We start from the raw sequence: 22,472 nt of genomic DNA on the forward strand, positions 1-22,472 counted from the left end.
AACTCTGGTCCTTGAGGTCTTCTTTTCTGCAGAATTCAGTTCCAACCTTGATCAAACTCACCAGCCTGTAACTCTCTCATTCTGAAGACACTGATTATCTTGTTTAGTTGTGATTGATGCGGGTTGGAGATGAAATGGTGGACCTCGAGAACCAACCCAGCTCTACAGCGTCTTTACCCAAGTATATTGTACCTATCTCTCTTTACTTGGCTTCAGATCACGCTGATTGGTCAATCCCGATATACTTTCATTTGACCGGAATGCAATGTACTGTACTTTTACTTCAATTTGACTTAAGAAATAACGGCTATTGTCATTTCTTCCGTGTAAATAGGTTAATGACGTGTGTTTTTATTTTTGTTTATTTTTTATTAACTGACTTTTTTCCCTCTATATTTATATCTCTATTCTGAATGTCAGAAACAAAGTGAAACGATGCATTGAGGGCGGGGTCTTTACCCGCTGAGACAGGAAAAGAAATAAACCATTTCAGACGCCATCACAACAAAGAGAAAGAAGGTTGCTATCAATTTCTGCAGTAGCCGGCCTTCTAGACTTCAGCTGTTAAAATGATGAGAAGCAATGTGGTGCTCATTCTGTTCGCTGTTTTTGTTGATGGTAAGAAATTTATCTGTGTCTGTATTTTCAACCCTTTACGTTTTCCGCGATGAAAATGACGCATTTTCAACTCATCAACATTTCAAAATCTTGTCTTTTATTCTATGATATTCTATTTTATTGTATTTGTTTTAATCGTTAGTATAATGTATAAATAAAATGATTTTGCTCGTTAGGACAATCCTCTTTACATATCGTGGATGATGCATAGTGCTTAAAGCCAAGTTAAAACTAAATGTTTATGGCCATAAAGCTGTTAGAAAGCATACAGATTGATTGTACAGAAATACGTGCTTTAAATGTCCTTTAGTTAAGATTTTTCCATTTATTCACTACTTATTAGGCTACTAATGTCGTATTTCAGTTTTTGGCTCTAGTTTTGTGTTTATTCCAGTTTATTTGAAAAGGTTCATGTTAAAATTCACATATAGAGTAATTACTTTACACTAAACATGTTATAAATAAGTTTGAAACAGTTGTCGGGATCGCGGTGGTGGTGGTGGTGGTGTTGTAGCTCGTTTATAGCAGTTTAGCTTTTTAGTTATGGCGCTTTTATTTAGGCTTCAAAGTTATATTATTTTGTGAAGATTATCTTGATGGACAAAACGTGTACGTTTCATGAACTATGATTGAACACAGAGCTTATTTTTTGCGATTATCCAAAAGACTATGGAAAAATCCTATTGGCTTTTTGTCGAGGAACCGGTTTCATGCCAACCGCCGATCCGCATACAAAGTGACGTCATAGCTCCCCCACTCTATTGTTTTAGTTCTTCCTGTTCTGGACTGTAGAAATGGGGACGAAAGCGACGCATTTTCTTTAAACGCGTGTGATAGCTTAACTCTTACATATATTTATGGTATAATTAATTGTACATTTGTCTGTAATTTGCCCGATAAAATGCACCATGAATATAATTAAAATAGTTTTGTACACTATAATGTAGGCTGTATCAAAATAAGTAGGCTATAGTAGCTAGGCTACACATAAATGAAGCAAAAACATATTTAATTTTAAAACGAGCACTATAGGCTATAGTTTGTTTAGTTTTCTCACAATTACATTTTCTTTTTTTCTCATGCATTGAGCCAGAGATCTCCACTTAAGCAGCACTTACAAACACCAAACTTTACAGCTTAGAATGAAAATAAATATATGTCCGAGAAAAATAGCTGAGTTTATGCAATGTTCAGATTTCTGTTTTGGAAATGTATGTCAATGAATGTACATTAAAAAGTAATGGAATAGTGATTGGATATTAATTAGAGCAATAATATATTAATTTGCATATTCAACCATAACAGAGCATATTTAACATTTAAACAATATATTTAAACATTCAGAAAACCGTTGTCTTAATGCACTGTGATAGATCCCTAGTGAAAAAAAGTATACTAAGTATACTTGCAGCCAGACTAATTGTCAGTATACTTCAAGTGTGTTAATGATGTTAACTTGAAGTGTGCTATTTTTAAACAAATTTTTTGTACTAAGTGTATTTTAGTTGCAATTAAATTATACTAAAGTATAACTTTAAGTGTATTTAGTGTACGTTTTGATGCTAAATTGGAACAACTTCAAGTATACTTAGTACACTTTAAGTACATGCCTATTTTCATGCTTGATTAGTGATATTAAAATGTGCTTTTTTGTATTACGAGTATGTTACAAATTAATTATGAGTGTCTTTGAAACACACAAGCAATATATAAATGTATTATTTTTGAGTAAAAATATACAAATTTTCCCCCCAATGCTAAATCCACTTTTTAGGGTCACAACAATAAATACATAACTTCAATGACAGACAGAGACAGATTATTAACAATTCAAACAGTGTTTATTTAAACCTCAAATGGTTTTAGCATTACAAAACATAAAATGCACCAACCATGTATTTAAATAAAAAGAGCGCTGAAAGAAACAAACATAAAAAAAAACAAAAAACATTTCAAACATGTAAATGCAATAAAACAAAAACAATACAAAACAATTTTAAATTATACATGTCCAAAAAATATTGCAATTCTATAAAGAATTGCTCTTTGTGACATTGGCGCCTGATGGCCGCTCACACATCAGATGTACTTGTGTGGCATGTTCATACAGTTTATTCTTTTTACTACATCAGACTGTACATATCCTGTATTAAACCTATACTACTTAATAGAATGAACATCATGATTATCAGTGAGGAATAGTATCAGTATGTCACATCAATATCGCTTCTAGTTTATTAGTCAAACATACAGTACACAACAGAAGTGAGTACACCCATGTAGCATCACTATAAATCACGAGATACAACACTATTCAAGTTGAAAAGTATAGTATTCATAGTACAGATCAGGTTAAATTGTAATGTAGACACATGCCTTTTCTGTAAAGCTGCTTTGAGAAGTTAGTGTACTCTAAATAAGGGCATAAAGTGCAAAAACAGCTGCAGCAGTGCACTGACACTAGACTTGGTTGACAACATCTCTTAAAAGACAATCAAAACATCCAGTGGGTTCCCTCGTGACATTTCCTCTTCCTACTCAACAGCAATGATGGGGACTGCTGCCTTCTGCACCTGGTCAGGCTCCTTTTTCTAAATGCATTAAAAAAAATGCGTTAGTATATGTCACAAATCATAAAATTAACCCTTGTGTGGAAAGACAAATTCAGATTTTTATAATTGAAAACAAAGGTGTGAAAGATCAGAGTAGTGTTTATTCAGTAGGGCCTGTGCCCATTTAAAACCTGTAGTACTTTTCAAAAACTTGTAGTAATTTTCACAACATGTCTTCCAGAGCTGTCGGTCAACTGGACTTAATTTGGAAAAACTTTCAGGGGTGAATCAGCTGAATGTTCTTGAGCTTGAATTGAATTGGGTTTTTCATTAATAAAACAACCAAATAAATATAAATAATAAATCAACACACCTTTATACAAACCCAAAGCAACTTTAAGATAAGTGCAAGTGGAAATATAACACACAAGACCTTTTTTGTAATCCAAGCATAATGACTCTGAATCAAAGGCAAACTGAAATTGAATGTGTTATTCATTCTGCCAAAACAGTCTGAATAAAAAATGGTGGCGCACTACATTACATCTAACATCTATCATGATGTCCTTCATGTGGTGTGAAGAACCAGTATTTGTCTGGGCTGTGTATGCATACTTGGGTAAAGCTGATCAATGATTTAAATTTCAGTCTAAAATATTGTACTTCTTCAGAAGACCAATTTGTGCTGCTGCATTTGCAAAAATAGCAATTCATCCAAAAAGTGAAGAAATATACTTTAAAAAAAAAAAAAAAACTTTCAGAAAGTGATGGTTTACATCTCACATAACACTAAAACCTATCAATTAAATTAAATTTAATTAATTTAGGCTCATAGTATTGCAGCCATCTTGATGACTTTGACATCCCAGCACTCCACGCTGCCTTTACTCTGAAAAGATTTATTTCAAAAACATATGCAAGTATGAGTTTATTAAATTAAAAAACGAGAGGAGCAAATATCAGTCTGAAATAGTAAATAACGTTAGCAAACAGCCATCATAAACGCTCCTCGAGTCGCTTTGTTTACCAGGGCTTCAGCTGCATTAGTAAACTTAATTAGCGTCACATGATATGCTAGAAGAAACTGACGAAGCGGATCATAAATAACGCTTAACTACTGTTTAAAACAACTGTAATATAGTGAATGGGTGGGTTAGACAAAAATCACTGGACTTGTTTGTCTGTGTCTGACTGAGAAAGTTTTTTTTCGCAGTTTTGACAAACTGGTGTAAATCACTGCATATTTAACACTTGCCGTTGATAACTTTGATGTAATGGTGTTAGTTCCTCTTTGCATTAGGGTTGCTGAGCTGGTTAAAATAATAAGTTACGAAAATAAATTATAAACGTTCAAAAGTGCTTTAAATAGGAATAAATAAGCTAGTTGTCAGTTATAATCATCAAAATTAAAAGAAATAAACATTTGAAATATATCAGTCTGTGTGTAATGAATGAATATAATATACAAGTTTCACTTTTTGAATGGAATTAGTGAAATAAATCAACTTTTTGATGATATTCTAATTATATGACCAGCACCTGTATATTTGCTTTTTATACTTTACACCATTTTTACAAATGAGGTTGTCCCCAAAAGAAGGTTTTAGGATTGATCAGATTTATGTAACGAAACTGTAAGTCTCGCTTCGTAGAGGAAATGAAAACATTACCCTTGGAAGACTTAAGGAGGAAAGGATCTTGGTCCCCCACAGTGCTTTGAGTCTCAGAATACACTATGTGTATGTTTTAGCTTGCACTACTGTAAAACAACAGGAATAGGAAAAGTATGCTTCAGGTAAGTACGTGTCAGTACGGTGGCTCCCTGAAGTATGTTCATGTGAGGTAACATAAATCATTCACAATCCCCCCTAAACCTAATAGTGTAAGTGAGACGCCCCTACTCCAAGGAAACGCACAAATAACTGTAGTCTGAACGATCCATTAACAATTAGTAATTTATTATTTTTCCTTTTTTTAGAAGACTGGACTTTGCTTTGAAAGAATTGGCTTTGATTAAATGAAAGAAATAAAACAAGTAATTGATTCCTTTAAGTTTTTTTTTAGCTTTGGTAAACCGTTCAACACTTTAACTCTTCATATACACAAGTTTCCTAGAATGAAATTCAATATCAGAGCACACAAACTGATTTTCAAACAGCGCTGGATATCTCAAACGAAACTCTGAAACATGTAAATGACTCTTGCAGTTGAATTCAAATCATTCACTTCAAATGAACTGAAATAATTTGACTAAATTCAAATGAACTCCGAAATAAATCTTAACTCCTATGAATCTATGTACGATTTTGTTCTCACGCCAACCCATGTTCAAGTTCACAGCACAGTTCAATTTATATCAGTGAAGAGTTCACGTGTGTGTAAGTGCACAGAACATTTGTACCAGTCCTTAGCAACGAAGAATTTGATAAGCGTTCCTGTGGCTCAGTGGTAGAGCATTGCGTTAGCAGTAAAAGGTCATGGGTTCAATTTCCAGGGGATACACATACTGATAAAAATTATAGCCTGAATGCACTGTAAGGCCATGTTCACACTTGGTGTCTTTTTTTGAAGCTGCCAGCGTCTGTTTTACATTATAATCCTATGGAGTAAACAGTTTTTAAAAAAAAATCCTGAGCGCTTTTTAAAACGCCACCGCCGGCATCTTTTTCTGCAGCTCAGAGCGTCTTTTCGTAAATAGGACACAGAATAGAATATTGATCTCATTTTTAAGGGAGGCAGGAGTTTTCAAAAATTTAAATTGATAATTAAAGTGTGAAGTGAGGGTATGTATGTGTGTGTGTGTTTATGTGAGGGGATTAAGGGAGTGTCATGTAAGTGTAGGTAAGGGAATAGACTGTTATATTATAACCTATTATTTGATCCACACTCCGGAGCAGAGGGGGGCGGTAATGCACCAAAAAGCTGGATGCCAACCGCCGTAAAACTGGAAAGAAGAAGAGCGTCTTTTCTAGTTGAAAAAAGTTTAACTTTTCTGAAAAAAACGCCCTACGTCAAGTGCCTTTTTGACAGCTGACCAATGACAAGCGAGTGGCGAGTCGTTTCCATTACAACAAAAACAACAAGAAAAAGGAGAAGATAGCCGATAGACAGATCGTACTAGTTTCGGAGCACAAAGAGTTGTATGAAACCGTGCATCATCCAACCGGAGCTCCTGGACTAAATTGTTGGAAGCACTGTACAGTTTCCTTCCCCGTATAATGTCGCGCTCCCACAAACGTCGTTGTGAACCGACACCCTCCCCATTAACTTCAAAAGCCGACGTTTCTGCAGCACACAGCGCTAGGCTACCGCTGCAGCTGTTGTTATAGCAACAAAAGACGCCCTCGGCTGCTATTTGTAACCAAAACGCTGCCAGCTTTTTATTTTACTGAAAAAGCGCTCGTCGACTTTTTCTAGTCAAAAAAGACGCCAAGTGTGAACACGGCCTAAGTCGCTTTCAAGCTTCTGTTAAATGCGTAAATGTGAGATGACTTGTGATGATGAAACGAACAGTTGGGGCAGGACAGCGAGGAGATGTCGTCAGGATGGCAGGGTAATAAGAATAATAATAAAAAAATAAAAAAACATGAGCAAAAACTCAAGGTGGTTCAGGAAAAACTCAGGAACTTTCTGGAACAAAATGGCACCGGTCAGCCACAGAACGCTGCTGAACACGGTCTGACATGCAGAAAAAGACTTGGGTAAAGTTGGTTTTATATTCGCACATTCACACATTTCCGCGTTCAATAACTTCCTAATTATATGTGCAATAAAGTTAATTGTTTGCTAATTCGAATCAGCGACATCATTGTCAACCTACTACATTTTTTTTCACAATCGATCAAAATGGCCAAGTATTGTTTAATGTCATATTTACTTGCAAATGTCCAATGTAGTGTGGTTCACAAAGTATGATAAAGTATATCCGAATGTGCGAATATAAAAGCAACTTTACCCAAGTCTCTCTCTCGTGCTGTCAGCCAGTCTCTCACACCGTTCTCTGTTCGATGACGCAATCAGCCGAACTTCTGCAACAGTTCCGTGTGTGTGCACGATAGCATTAGTGTTCACTGGACTCGCAAAAACTCAAATAACTGTGCATTTCTATCTTTCACGTTTTCTGCTGCAAAAACTGCCGAGCTGTCACGCAGCGGAGATGGCTCTCTGTCTGTTCTTCTTCTTCTTTGTTGTTCAAATGGCGGTCGGCATCCAACGTTAAGGCGCATTACCGCCACCTACTATACTGGAGTTTGGGCCTGAGTCAACTACTGCCCAGATAACACGCATACAAATCAACAAAAAACAAGGGGGGGGGAAACCCCCCTCTTTTAAATTGTTAATTAGGCCAGTTCTTCTCAAATAATTTAATACAATTTTGTTATGACTTCTATTTCTTCTTCTTCCCAGACGTCTTTGCATCTCCCGCGAACATACTGAAAACGGGGCAACCCGTCAAAATAAAGGTCCCTTAAAAATACCTCCGTTACATTTAGCTCACTTCTGGGTACAAATGTGTTCTCAAAATATTAAGAAGGTGCGCACAAGAACACACCGTATATTTGTGGGGCCTTTTTTTGTCTTCTGTTGTTTTGTATTATTATATGTTATGCTGATTATTATGTTACATTTTTATACATTTGGTCCCCACAATATAGTTGCAAGGTATAGATGCTCATACACACACACACACACACTCTCACTAGTAACTGCTAATTTGTATTTGCAGGTGTGTTTGGTGATACAGAAGCAGTGAAGTCAGTATCAGTGATGGAGGGAGATCCTGTCACTCTATACACTAATGTTACCAAAGGACATCATGACATAATGCGGTGGTATTTTGAAGACACTCGCATCGCTCTGATCAATGGACATCCCAATACGAGCTGTGTGTATGATGGTGAAAGCGGGAGATTCAGAGACAGACTGAAGGTGGACTATAAGACTGGATCTCTGAACATCACAGACATCAGAGCTGAACACGCTGGACGTTATGAAGCAGAGATCATCAGAAGCGAGAGTTCAGGCAAAAGTGAAAGCTTCAACAGACCCAGGAAGTGTGACGGCACAAAAATCAACAAAAAAAACAGTGACTCTAAAGACATCATAAAAAGATTCAGTCTGGCTGTCAGTGGTGAGTCATTTAATGTCATTTACTCTGAAATAATTGATGTTTCATTTTAGTCTGTTTGAACAGTGATCTTCAGACCTGTTTATTGTCTTTTCTTGTATGTTATTGTTCATCTACATAACACATTTTACTGCACAAACTGGTTTCTTGCAGAAGAAAGTAATGTGAAAAGAAAGCAGTTTTCATTTCCATGCTATTAGTTAATGCTTAAAAAAAAAAAGACTAAAAGGAAATATAAAAAAAACCAAGTTGAACTGAAAAACTTTTACATTAAAATGAATATGAGGGACCTAAAAGGACAAGAGGCTTAATATAAACATTGCAGTACAGAAACCGTGCTCAATCAGGGAACGCACAGGTAAAAAAGATGCATTTTCAATCTGGACCTATGTGTAGCTACTTAGAAGCACATCTGACATCTTCTGGAAGCTGGTTTCATCATGTTTTAAATGAACCTCAGTGTTATGAACTGCTTTGATCCTTGAGATCTGAGAGCTCTGTTTGTTTTTAAACCATCTGTAATATGAAATAATCTCTGTATGTTAATAGACAAGTAAGTTTTTGACATCTACACATTGGACCTGTAAAGGTGTCCAGAGAATATATCCAATGAATATGACATAAACACACTGTCACATTTACTCACAGTAATGACTGTGTCTCCAGCTGTTCCAGGTTCAGGTCTGTCTCCAGGTGTTGTAGCAGGAATTGTTGGTGTTGGTGTTGTTCTGCTGATGGCTGCAGCTGTTGTTGTTGGTCGTAGGAAGATTGGCCGCTCCATCTTCAGAAATGGCAAGTATCACCTACAAATACTGTAGTGAGAGAACCTTTTCATTTTGCAAAATTAGTGTTTAATTGTGTGATGATTTTTCAAAACAGTCAAAGAAAAACCAACAAGTGAAAGACAAGTGTCTAATGATGAGGTAAGATACTGCACTACTGTAGTGTGTCTTTATAGATTTGTGCTTGATTTCACCTGCACTGACAAAATCATCCCAATAAGAGAAACATTTAAAACCGTTTAATTCTCTGATTGATGACAGATCTGCTGATTTTCAGAGTTTCTGTGGCTGTAAATGGCATTGTTCATTTATCTCTCTTTACTTTCTGTCAATCTTTCTTACAGACACAGAATGAAAAAAGTCCCATGATCTGAGAGGATCGCAACAGTTTGGGCAAAAAAAACTCTTCTAAAAATACATAATAGAAAAATGAGATTGTGTTTTGAGCTGAAACATTGAAATGATTTGCAGGCCTCATTAATAATAAAGCACTCAGTGTTACCTGTTATGAACATATTAAAACACCTGTTACTGGAAACATAGATAATATTAACTGTGTGATGCTCACAGTCATATTGTCTTTCTTGTTGTTAAAGGGATAGTTCCCCCCAAAAATGAAAATTCTGTCATCATTTACTCACCCTCAAGTTGTTCCAAACCTGTATGAATGTGTTTGTTCTGCTGAACACGAAGGAAGATATTCTGAAGAATGTGGGAAACAGAGCAGTTCTGGGGCACCATCCATAGTTTTTTTTTTTTTTTTAGTCAATAGTGCCCCAAAACAGCCTGGTTACAAACTTTCCCTGAAAGTGAACTATCCCTTTAATTTCTAATTTTAGCATTTAAATGTCCTGTAATTATCTGTCAAAGGAAAGTCCCTGCGAGTTCATGTAATCATTTTAACAGGTGCTTTTATCCAAAACAACAAAAGAGGAACATCTGCAGTTGGTTATAGTTCATGTATTAAGTACTTTTTAGTTTATATTTGTGTATTACTTTTAAACTGTAAGTGAATGTTGTGGAAAATATCTTTGTACCTCATGTAATCTTCATTTTCTATATAAGGAAAAGGACTTTTGATGATTCTGTATGTAAACATGTACATGTGAAGTTAAGTTAATTTGTTGTATTTTTTACCCCCTCAGACAAAAGTTTGTACTGCTTTGATTCATATTTGAGATATTACTATTTTAGTAAAATCCTTATAGAAAAAAATAAAAATACTTCCAGGTCTAAGTCTACTGAAACTGTCTCTATTGCACTTATATTGCCTCATCATAAACTTTACACTTGGTTTTTAAATGAAATGTTTAATGCTGCAAATGTTTATATTCAACCACAATTTAAATCTGATTCTGATGTTTGATTAATTCTGGTTATTTTATTATGGCATCCCTGCAGTTATAATATAGGTCTATGTATGATTTATATACGTATATCAGTTCGGTAGTAAATATTCAGTTTCAGTTCAATTATATGGTGATTTATTGGTGTGACAAATATTACATTTGTATTTTCATGGTTGCTGCAAACAATTATAAAACAAAATGAAAACAACATTACATAAATTAATAAACATTAATGAAAACTGTGTAAATAAAGAAATGTACCCCATACTTCCATAGTATTAAATAAAATGAAAGATTAAATAATGTTCATTGCTTTGGCCACCAGATGACTCCTAATACACCAGATCCAGGTAATGAACCTTTTCTGATCCAATTCAGTGGAAAACCTTGGTAAGAAAAGTTTTGTTTCACCATCACTAAACACTTCTAGACCACACGTATCTTCATCTTTACAATTAAAACTATGATACATGTCAGAATATGTATGATATCTGTTCTGTTTTCTTTTAAGCTCTTGTAGATCTGACGTCATTCACCAGAAGAACAGCAGCAGCTGCAGAAGCCACGCCCATCAGAGCAGTGACGACCAATCGGATCACAGCTTCAGCAGAATCACAGCCATGCATGTGGACTTCTGTAAGTAAATAAATATATATATATAAATAATTGTGATGTTTTCAATAAGCTGACTTTAGTCTCTCAAAAACTGAACTTTTTACGTATGTGTAAAAAAAAAATCTTCAAAATCAAGCTTTTAGAAAGACATGAGTAGGCTTAATGATGACAGAAGCTCATTCATCATTTAATTCATCATTTATGGCATCTCGAGCTATCAGTATTGGTAAAATCAACAAATTAATTCATTGCATAGATGCAATAGAGGCTTTTATCAGTGCTGCTGTACCTGAACATGTGTGACAGAGTTGACTGATGTCCAGGTGTCTGGTCTGGTTGCTGATGGGACTGTTGAGCACACAGCTGTAGGTGTTGTTATCCTGATATTCCACCTCCAGAGGTAGAGAGAGACTGATGCTGAGATCAGACGCACTGATGCTGGACAATAAACTGTGTCCTTTGTACCAGGAGAGAGTCACATGACTCACATTCACCACTGAACACAACAATGAACAATATGATGATGATGATGATGAAGAACAGTCTCTGCTGATGACAGGAACAGGCAGACGAGCTGAAAATATGAGAAACAAAACTAGATCAGAATGTGTTTATTGCTGTGCCAGTCAGTCAGTTAGTGTCTTATATGACAGTGATCTTCTCTCCGCAATTATAAAAGATTATTACAAATATGAAAGATGAAAATGCTTAATTTAAATGATTTAGTCATTGTAAGGTCCGCCCACTGGTCCAACGACGGCAGCCAATGACACGGCAGAAGGATTCTTGCGTGATGCACGGCAGCCACAACAGCACTTATGTTTTATTTATTTTTTCCTTTTTATTCGAAAAATCCCCAAACGCATTAACTATATCATGAAATATCTTGATTCTCACCATTATAAATTATGTTGATAGTGGGCGATGGTCAAAGTAACCTAATAATAACAATGTCATGGTATAACATATTTTTAATACGACTGACTTTCTATTTAATGTGAATTTAACATTGAAAGTTAATGTGAATAAAAACATTGCAAGTTAGGCTATTAATCATAATTTCATTTTACAGAAAGAAAGCAAATAACATTTACATTATCAAAGAACGTTTTCACTGACAGTCTAGTTCAAGCACTCTCAAAAACTCCCATTATAACTGAAATCACTGAAGCTGTTTTGTTGTTTCTGACGAGAGAATTCACCAGCGAGTGTATTCAGTCAGCGAGCGAGTGAAGAAAACACCGGCATTTTAGCGATGACTCATCTGAACACCTGTGATTGGTCATTGCATTCATAAGCTCAACAGCATCTTGTGTGATTGGTTATAATGCGCAGAGCTGTACAAACGCGTCTGTATCTGGCTCAGCGCCAGCCAGCGAACGCAGATTTGAATTTAGCAGCTAATTAAGCGCTGAACGATTTAATCACGCTGGTGTGATTGTATCAAATATTAAAAAAAATAATTGGCTATTTTTTGTCTTTTGGAGGCTGCATTCAAAATCCACTTGGCTCAAAAATCTGAGGGGCACGTGCTACGAATCGAACAGATTTGCATTTAAAATTGTATTTTCATGTAATTTGACGCACTTCCGGTTTAAGCCACGCCCACTTCCGGATCTATCCTAATACAGATACAAATAATTTTGAGATTGTCACAGATACAGATACAGATAGAAATAATGGCTCCGCTGCACACCCCTAATGACCACTACTAAGATATAAGCCGACCAACATTACTCTCTCTAATAGTAGCTTTAGTATGGTCATGCCATGGTTTCACATGTACACTTAGCTAGAGTAATATTACAATAAACAGAGGTTAGGCACACCCTATCTCGGTTGGTCAAACAACATTCAGTTGACCTAGATGGAAATTCCCTTTTAGCCCTTACAATCTAAGTACACTTGTACTAATACCAAGTGTTAGCCAGATCTCTAAAAACATGGTTGGTGTGTCTTATACTCCATCTCAACTGAATTTTTAGTCTGTTACTAACCTGATGCAGAAATGCGGCAACAAGGATACAACGTAATCTACTAGAATGAATAATTTCAGAGCAATCAGAATAAATCCAAACATAATTTATTAATCAGGTAATCAAGATAATCACTCAAAGTTCAATTCAAACATTATAAACAAAGTGATTACACATATAAAACATTCAATAATACCGAAATAAGAGAATCTAGAAATATTACCTGATAACGAAAGACTACACACAGCAAGTATATGGGAGATCTGTCTACAGATTCCCTGAGCTCTTTGTCACTCTCCCTTAAATATCCAGAAGAAACCCCGGAGTTCCCAAATGGCATTGTTTTTTTATTGCAGGGGTTTAGCATATCACCTTTTGGGGTTTCAGGTGAATAACTTTGCATTTACATACAGGGGTAACTTGTGTGAAAGACCTGGGAGTAGTCTGTCTTTTTCTATTCTTAAAGAGGATGAGACCCTTTTACCAGACACACCCGGAGACCTTTCAAACGACTTCAAACATGAATTGTTGCATTATCATAAACTCTGATTACGAAAGGTGGTTTCAGTGATCTCTGTAGTGTCCTTTATTTAGATGAAATGCATGCATCCAAGATGGCGGCGCGCTCAGACGCAGCGGCTTCTCCGGGTCCCAAAGACGGTGCTTTTATGTCTTTTAATGTCGTCTGTTCGTCTCCAAACAATGTCAATTTACCGCTAATTCATCGGGAGATCACTCCGGGATACATCTATGATCGCCAAAGCCTTTTGGATATCGACAACACATACAAACACAAACTCTCGCCGGCGGCTACTGAGAAGCTATGAGGCCTTTGTTTACTGCTGTAGCTGGACCTCGAGACTGCGGCCTCGCCTACTGACGCTACCCGCACAAGGTGGCGTCGCAAGCGGTGTGAGAGAGGACAGAAGCGCGGAGGTATACGAGCCAGGCTAAGGGCTAACCCCTCAAGACCGGCTCTTCCAACACTCATGCTCAACAAAGAATGGTGTAACAATGCTGCGTTAGTATCAAAACACTGTTCGTCGCTGGTGGAGTTTATGTTTGTGAAGTATCGACCGTTCTATCTGCCGCCGGAGTTCACGGCCAATGTTATTGTCGCGGTTTACATCCCCCCCGTGTGCAAACACTAAGGACGCGCTTCGTGAACTGTACAGCGCCATCAGCGAACAACAAACAAATAACCCCGACGGCTTTTTCATCATAGCCGGTGACTTCAACCACGCAAACTTAAAGACTCAAAGTTCTACCAACATGTGAACTTTGCAACAAGGGGAAATAACACACTGGACTTTGTTTATACAATAGAGAAAAATGCATACAAAGCTGAACCCCGCCCCCACCTCGGGTACTCGGACCACATCTCTGTTATGCTAATCCCAGCATACAGACCACTTCTGAAACTCACCAAACCGCTTCAAAAACAGATCACGGTATGGCCAGAAAATGCCACCTCAGCACTGCAGGACTGCTTCCAGGACACAGACTGGAACATGTTTAAAGAGGCGGCCACCTACAACAACCACACAGACCTACAGGAGTACACTGAAACTGTGACTGCTTACATCAAAAAGTGCACTGATGATGTGACAGTCACCAAGACCATCACCACACATGCCAACCAGAAGCCATGGATGACAGCAGAGGTTCGTGGGCTGCTAAAGACCAGAGATGAAGCATTCAGATCAGGAGATAAAGCAGCCCTCAAAACAGCAAGAGCCAATCTGTCTCATGGCATCAAGAAGGCAAAACATCAGTATGCTAAAAAAATCAACAACAACTTCAGCGACAGTAAAGACACTCGGACCCTGTGGCAAGCCATTCAGACCATCAAAGACTACAAGGCCCCGCCACAGGCCAGTGACGATGACACATCCCTACCAGAGGCACTCAACCACTTGTACTCACGATTTGAGATACAGAACGACACACCTGCAAAGAAACTACCCACATCTCCAAACGACCAGGTACTCTGTCTCTCCCCAGCCGATGTAAGGAAGACCCTATCCAGGATTAACCCACGAAAGGCTGCGGGCCCTGACAACATACCTGGACGTGTACTGAGAGACTGTGCTGCACAGCTGATGAATGTCTAAACAGACATCTTCAACATCTCGATGAGCCAGGAAGTCGTCCCCACGTGTCTCAAATCCACCTCCATAATCCCAGTACCAAAGAAGTCACATGTGTCCTGTCTGAATGACTATCGTCCCATAGCACTGACCCCAATCATGATCATCAGTCTCCCAAGCACGCTGGACCCATTCCAGTTTGCATATCGTCCAAACCGTTCCACGGACGATGCAATATCCACCACTCTCCACCTAGCTCTTACTCACCTGGAACAGAAAGACTCCCATGTAAGAATGCTGTTCATCGACTTCAGCTCAGCATTCAACACAATAATCCCACAACAGCTCATCCACAAACTAAACCTGCTGGGCCTTAACACCTCCCTCTGTAATTGGATCCTGGACTTTTTAACTGCAAGACCTCAGTCAGACCGTATCGGCCGCAACATCTCGAGCACTACCACACTGAGCACAGGGGCCCCACAAGGCTGTGTGCTCAGCCCGCTGCTCTTCACGCTGCTGACTCACGACTGCACTGCCAAGTCCAGCTCCAACCACATCATCAAGTTTGCTGATGACACAACTGTGGTAGGCCTCATCAGCAACAACGATGAAACGCACTACAGAGAGGAAGTGGCACAGCTGGCTGAATGGTGTGGCACTAACAACCTGTCCCTCAATGTGGGTAAGACAAAAGAGGTTGTGATGGACTTCAGTAGAAACTCTGTTAACAACCCCCCACTGACCATCGACGGCTCAACCGTGGAGAGAGTCGGTAGCACTAAATTCCTGGGGGTGCACATCACAAAGGATCTCACCTGGACCACCAACGTCACGTCACTCAACAAGAAGGGACAACAGCGCCTCTACTTTCTCCGTCGGCTGAAAAGGGCAAGTCTCCCTCCACCCATCCTCACCACCTTTTACAGGGGCACCTTGAGAGTGTGCTGACCAGCTGCATCACTGTCTGGTATGGGAACTGCAGTGCTGCTGACCGCAAGACCCTACAACGGACAGTGAACACTACCGCAAAGATCATCGGTGCCCCTCTTTCCTCCATCCTGGACATTTTCCTCACACGATGCTCCAACAAGGCCTCCAGCTTCGTGAAGGACCCCACCCACCCCTCCCACAACCTCTTCCAGCTCCTGCCATCAGGAAAAAGGTACCGGAGTATCAAAGCTCGTTCAGTCAGATTGCTCAACAGCTTCTTTCCCCAGGCTGTGAGAGCTCTTAACTCCAATCTCCCTGTCCCCGCTCTGAAACCATGAACACCTCAGCCCCCCCAACTATAAATAACTATTGACAAATTTCTACTAAGTGCAATTCTGGGTGTGCTACACACAGGTGAGTGGGCTATACAAACCACCTGTAGTAACGCACTCGTCCCACTATATGCACACTAAACACTTTCTATAAACACTCCCTGCAACAAAGACTCAATAAGATAATATATGTTTACTTGAATATTGCACTACAAAATAATGTTTACTGGAGCATTGCACTACTAACTCTTTTGCACTATGCGCTGCTTCCCACAGAATCTCTCTTCTGAACAATTTAATGTAAAAAATATATATTTCCTGCACAATTTCATGTACAAATATCTCTTTAGCACTATTTCATGTACAGTATTTATGTAAAGTTCTTGTACAGTCTCAGTTTGTGTATGTGTAGTCAACTAGGTATAGTAGTTATAGTATTTATAGTATATGTATAGTCAGATGGTTAAACTGTTGTATAGCCCTATTGTGTTTTTTTTTTTTCCCTATATTTGCATTGCTGTATGTGTATCTCATGTCTAACTAGAATGTAGCACCGTGGTCCTGCGAGACACGACATTTCGTTCCACTATATGTCTACACATGTAGCAGAATGACAATAAAGCTCAACTTGAACTTGAACTTGAAATGAGGGGAGAGAGAGTAAAGGAAGTGGAGGGCCATGTATAAGGTGTGGAACATTTGCCTCTCTCAGTTGGGTGGGTCGTCTTAAGCTTGCGAGACAGAGTTCAGGTGTTGATTCTCGCAAAAGTTCTTTGTTTTCTCAGACTGGGGTCTCCTCCAGACAAATTATATTAATAATCTTACAGTCATGTTATTAATCAATAATCAAAATAATTTAAATATTAAGATATTAAAAATGTATAGATAAATAAAACAGGTGAAACCAATATTTAACTCACCATAGACAGTGAGACTGAAGCTCTTGCTCACACTGTTGGTCTGTAGTTGATAGAGTCCAGTGTGTTCAGTTCTGGTGTTTGTGATGATCAGAGATCCAGTTTGATCGTCCAGCTTCAGTCTGTCTCTGAATCTCTCATCAAGAACATCATCAAATACAGTCATGCTGCCGGCCATTACATTGATTTTAGCTATTAAAGTGTTTTCAGCTCCAAACCTCCACAGAATCATATCATCATCCATCATTTCAGTAAAACCAGAGTTTAGAGCGACTGAATCTCCCTCCAGCACTGACACTGACTCCACTGCATCTGTATCAGCAAACACACCTGAAGAACACAGTCACAGATTTGATGATTTACTTGTATAGGCCAGATTCTGCACAGAACGAAACTGAACTGCAGCCCAGTTCAATCTTTAAAGCCTTTAATTTCTGTTAACGTGTCAAAACTCTGTTTATAAAACAGGCACAGACATCAGTAACTACTCAACAAATTGTAGAATATAATAGATAAGTCCCTCTTCAGATGAATCAATAATCATTTCATGCCATTATTTACAAGGTGGTAAAGCCATGAATTATTTTAAATAAACAGATTCGCTGTCATTGCACCTGCCTTATTTTTCTCTTCTGGATTAAATTAAGCTTTTTTAAAGCTTCTTTTATCTTGGAAATCATCTGGCTGATTAAAAAGTACTTTATGGCTCTGTATTAAATTTCTGTAAATAACAATGTATCAGATTAAAACTAAAGCAAGAAGTTAAAATAAGTATGATTAACTTACCAACCAGGTGCCACAAGCAGAACAAAACAAACATATGAACCATTTTCAGATAAGAGCACTTGAAGTATCTGAACACGTAGCCTATATGAGAGATTGTGAACTCACAGGACAGTGTTAAACTGCAGTATAGCTAGTGTTGCTTGTGATTCATCCACCAATAATAGGCTATTTGACCACCACCCACTCACTACACATGTAGCCTATACACTGGTCTTGCATGCATTGGTTATAGATAGTCTGTTGTATATTAATTTTGCTACAATTAATTGCAAATATTTGATTGTTTATTTAATGTTTTGCTCTTGAACGTGTAAAATGGTTTTAGGAGTTTAACTAAGATGTTTTATGATGCCAGCAGCAGATCACACTCACAAAAACACAGGTTTGAATATAGCTAGTCATGCAGAAGCTGTTTTTTTTCTTCTTCACGCTACAGATCAAACCACATCTCTGTATACAGAAGCTGGTTTCACTTTGACTCACAGATCGGAGAAGTAGATATTAGATTCACTAATGGAGATTCTTGCTTTGTAGTGACTGCGGCTCAATCAGCTCCTTGTTCAGTAGTCAGGGCACTGATTGCGGAATCTAGGAATTCTAGGGAGCATCGGCGCTCACTGGTTTTGTCCAGTTACCCACACTTAATTGCGGTCTTGGTTACTTGAGTGCGCGTGCGCGCGACAGGAAGTAAGTGTGCAAGTCTGTCCCATGTCTTCAAAATGCCAAAGTGCAGTGCCCTTAATGGATACTAAATCCACACTATCTCGAATACCGTTCAGGAGCGCATCATGTTCTGGATATAAATCGTGGGACTTTTTGCCGAGATCTCGCGAGAGGTCACGGAAACCTTTCCAATGCAAGTTAAATATTAATATAATAATTAGATACTACATATAATTTGGTAGAAAAACTGTGTTTTTACATTTTATTGGTGCAAAGAGGAGTAGTGGTGATATTTATTCTGTACAACATTTGCAACTGCTTTTTATCACTTAATTAGAAACACCACAAATTAAACTGTCATGTTATAGGGACTACTGAACAGACATTTAGAAGCTGATTTTAAAATGCAAAGTATTTCAAATTACAATTAAAATAAAGCTATGTAAACGCTTACATTTTTACAACACTATAAGTGTGTCCCATCAGGTAGCCTAATGAGAAGTTCAACACAAACTTGTGGTCTTCATCCTCACCTGAACATTTGGGCCAAATACAGGAAATACGTCATTTAAGTGGTCAAGTGCAAAGACTGCTAGTGTGGGTATTTGGACAAAGCCACTATGCTCGCTTACCAAAAATAAGGTCACATTTCTGAAGCGCAAAACATAAACCACACGAGCCACAAAAAATAAATAAATAAATAAAATAAAATTTTAAAAACACGTCAGTGAGCCAGGGAAGTTACCAGTGACCGAGTTCGTGTACACCATCTACTGATTCATGAGCTCGGGAGGCAGGGAACTGATTGAGACCAAAGACTATAGAATAAAGGGACTTTGTTGAGACGCACCTCTGTCTTGTTTGGTATGGCCAGGAATCATCAGGAGCTACTTTATGAAATAACAATTATCCACCCAAGAACAAAAAACAAGGCGATGTATGAATTTACATCACATTACAACACATTTACATTTTTAAATTGCACCTCAAATGGATTGATAGGCCTACAATAAATTATGGATTTAATTACAAAAGAATTGACTATGAAACAAATACACAGAACATCTACATAACAACACAGTATTCATTTGGATCCCAGCACATTATATGAAATGAAAGCATGGATTAAAACAGCCAAGCAAGCTTTGGAAAAGAATAAAGAATTATTTTAGCTGTTTAGCTGCTGTTCTTTAAAAATCCACCAGATAGCGCCATTTATTAGTTACATCAATAGCAAACCACTGAAGATCAATCAGTAAGATCTATTGTCAGTTTGTTTCTAATATTAATTCCATGTTTGTAGTATTTTGTGTCTGTGGTTCATCAGTCCTGCTCATTTCTGTACCTTCTGTGAATCTTTGTTGTCTTCCAAGAGAATGATGTAGTGGTCCCATAACTCGTCCCATAATCCAAATGATATTTATTTGATGGAGACTGGTGACTGCCATTGAGACATCAATTAAAGGCAAGGTGTCTATTATTATAATGGTCAGATTAATGTTGTCCTGTAGGCTAAACTGTGGTAACTGGTTGTAAAATCGAAACAAAAGAAGAAGGTTGTTGTCCAGATTTTGAAAGCAACCTCATGTGCTTTTCTGAATGACAAATATATTCTTTATATTATAATAGTGTTACACTTTACTGTAGGCTACATCTCTTTAGATCTGGATACTTTAGCAATTACATTTACATTACGCTAAAATTAGCTTTTGTTATGCCATGCGTATTAAGCACTTTTATCTGTTCTGGAAATATATAAAATCACCTGTTACTGTAAGCTTACAATGCTAACTTTGATGTACAGAGTCATACTTTCTAGCTGTTTTCTCATTTGTAAGCATTAATGTTAGAAAATCATATTTTATTACCAAGTCCTTTAAAAAATAGTAACACTTTAGTGAGCTTCAATTTGTTAAATAGGATGACATGAAACACTTCATTACATCACTTACTATGCACATTAATTAACAATTAATCATAATGTGTTTATAATAATGCATTAATAGGCCTATATGCGTGTATGTGCATTATAATATTATTGCACACCTATACCTCTCTGTTATTTTAATTACACAACTAATTTGCAGCAGCTGGGTTGTGAAAGTAAATATTGGTTATTGTACTAAAACCATGGTAATGGCTTGCTACCAAAACCATATATTTAGCATTGTTTGTAGTAAAACTGGTTATACAAATGATAATCTCTATGCCAAAAAAAATTTCTAGTACAATAAAACTATAATTTTCATAAGGGGTGGTTATATGCTTCTGAGGCAACACAGTAAGAAGATTTGCAGTGTCAAAATTTGTATGTGTTAAGTTCTTTTTTCTTTGTTTGCTCTCATTTAAATGTGCCAGATTCATTTTTGGTAAGTCAATATATTGTCTTTGCTATGTCAATAGTACATTGCATTGTTTTGACTTCAATGGGACAAATACAATGTGAGGTCTATGAACAGCTTCTGTGATGTTGATTACTAGTGAAAATCATTTTGACTCATTCATTCATTTAAAGAGAGAGAGATCTGAAGAGCTGTATTTTGCTCTAAAATGTATAAACTTTTCCATAACAAAAACAGTACAGAATACCAGTCAAATGTTTTGGACAGTAAGATTCTCTTCTGCTCACCAAGCCTGCATTTATTTGATCCAAAAGTAGTAATATTGTGAAATATTTTACTATTGAAAATAACTGTTTTCTATTTGAATATATTTTAAAATGTAATTTATTGCTGTGATGCAGCGCTGAATTTTCAGCATCATTACTCCGGTCTTCAGTGTCACATGATCCTTCAGAAATCATTCTAATATGCTGATTTGCTGCTCAATAAACATTTATTATTATTATTAATGTTGTTGTTGTTGAAAACAGCAGAGTAATTTTTTTCAGGTTTCTTTGATAAATTGAAAGTTCAGAAGAACAGCATTTATCTGTCATTTATAAAATGAATTCCTTTTTGCAGTCATTTGTTGATGAGTGCGTTCAGTTAGAGCAGGAAGGTCTAACAGTACAGCACAGAGGACAAAGTACACAGATGTATGTGTTCAGTCTTGTCTGTGTATGTGATTCAGTTGCTCGCTGCTCTGTCCAAAACACTAAACAATTTAATGGTGAATATGGATGCAACTGGTGTTATCAGAAGGGAGAAATAGTTGCTAAAGGAACTGGTTTCACTAAGGGTGTATGTGTCGCAAACAAGAGATGCAAGACCACGCACCCACAGACAGCATTTTGATGATGTTAAAACAGCAGTCGAAACAGGACATGTGTTAAGGGAGTCAAAGGGCCATCCCTTTTAATGCTTTTAACATTTTTCAATATAATTCTGGGATTTGCTTATGACAACATGCATGGCATTTTGCTGGGTGTCAGTCGACAATTAACAACTTTATGGTTTGACTCAATATATCATGGAGAGGTGGTATTTGGGAAGAGAAATAATCAACATTGACAAACGACTACTTGAAATCAAGCCACCAGTTAATATTACAAGACCTCCACGCTCTGTAAGGTTGCGCAAATATTGGAAGGCCTCAGAGTACCGGACTTTTCTTTTGTTTTACAGTCTTCCTCGAGTGGCATTTTATCATGTGATTATCTAGAGCACCTACTACTCCTTGTCCAAGCAACATATACTGTCTATTAAAAGATGACGTGTTCTCATGACATAGATGTAGCTGAAAACCTGTTAAAAACTTTTGTGAGCCGATTTGAGAGACTGTATGGCAAA

General features: G+C 37.4%; 2 protein-coding genes across 8 annotated transcripts; one reads left to right on the forward strand and one right to left on the reverse strand.

Annotated features, from left to right (window-relative positions):
* Positions 1-481: 481 nt before the first annotated feature.
* On the forward strand, positions 482-10,321 carry LOC131531392 (uncharacterized). Of its 6 annotated transcripts, XM_058762108.1 has the most exons (6): positions 3,203-6,723; positions 7,578-7,633; positions 7,897-8,301; positions 8,965-9,090; positions 9,178-9,221; positions 9,425-10,321. In XM_058762108.1, the coding sequence occupies exons 1-6, from the start codon at positions 6,668-6,670 to the stop codon at positions 9,452-9,454; spliced, it is 717 nt and encodes a 238-aa protein (XP_058618091.1). In that variant the 5' UTR covers positions 3,203-6,667; the 3' UTR covers positions 9,455-10,321. The 6 variants fall into 6 exon arrangements, with proteins under 6 accessions (XP_058618092.1, XP_058618091.1, XP_058618094.1 ...); XM_058762109.1 differs by lacking the exons at positions 3,203-6,723; positions 7,578-7,633 and adding an exon at positions 482-618; XM_058762111.1 differs by lacking the exon at positions 7,578-7,633 and having other exon boundaries at positions 3,203-6,871.
* A 246-nt stretch (positions 10,322-10,567) lies between these two features.
* On the reverse strand, positions 10,568-18,872 carry LOC131531389 (uncharacterized). 2 transcript variants are annotated; one of them, XM_058762104.1, is made up of 4 exons: positions 18,562-18,872; positions 17,296-17,622; positions 11,334-11,618; positions 10,568-11,063 (listed from the first exon to the last, which is right to left on the reverse strand). In XM_058762104.1, the coding sequence occupies exons 2-4, from the start codon at positions 17,537-17,539 to the stop codon at positions 10,936-10,938; spliced, it is 657 nt and encodes a 218-aa protein (XP_058618087.1). In that variant the 5' UTR covers positions 17,540-17,622; positions 18,562-18,872; the 3' UTR covers positions 10,568-10,935. The 2 variants fall into 2 exon arrangements, with proteins under 2 accessions (XP_058618087.1, XP_058618086.1); XM_058762103.1 differs by having other exon boundaries at positions 18,079-18,872.
* Between the last annotated feature and the right edge of the window lie 3,600 nt (positions 18,873-22,472).

This window comes from Onychostoma macrolepis, chromosome 22 (assembly GCF_012432095.1).
Source record: "Onychostoma macrolepis isolate SWU-2019 chromosome 22, ASM1243209v1, whole genome shotgun sequence".
Lineage (NCBI taxonomy): Eukaryota > Metazoa > Chordata > Actinopteri > Cypriniformes > Cyprinidae > Onychostoma > Onychostoma macrolepis.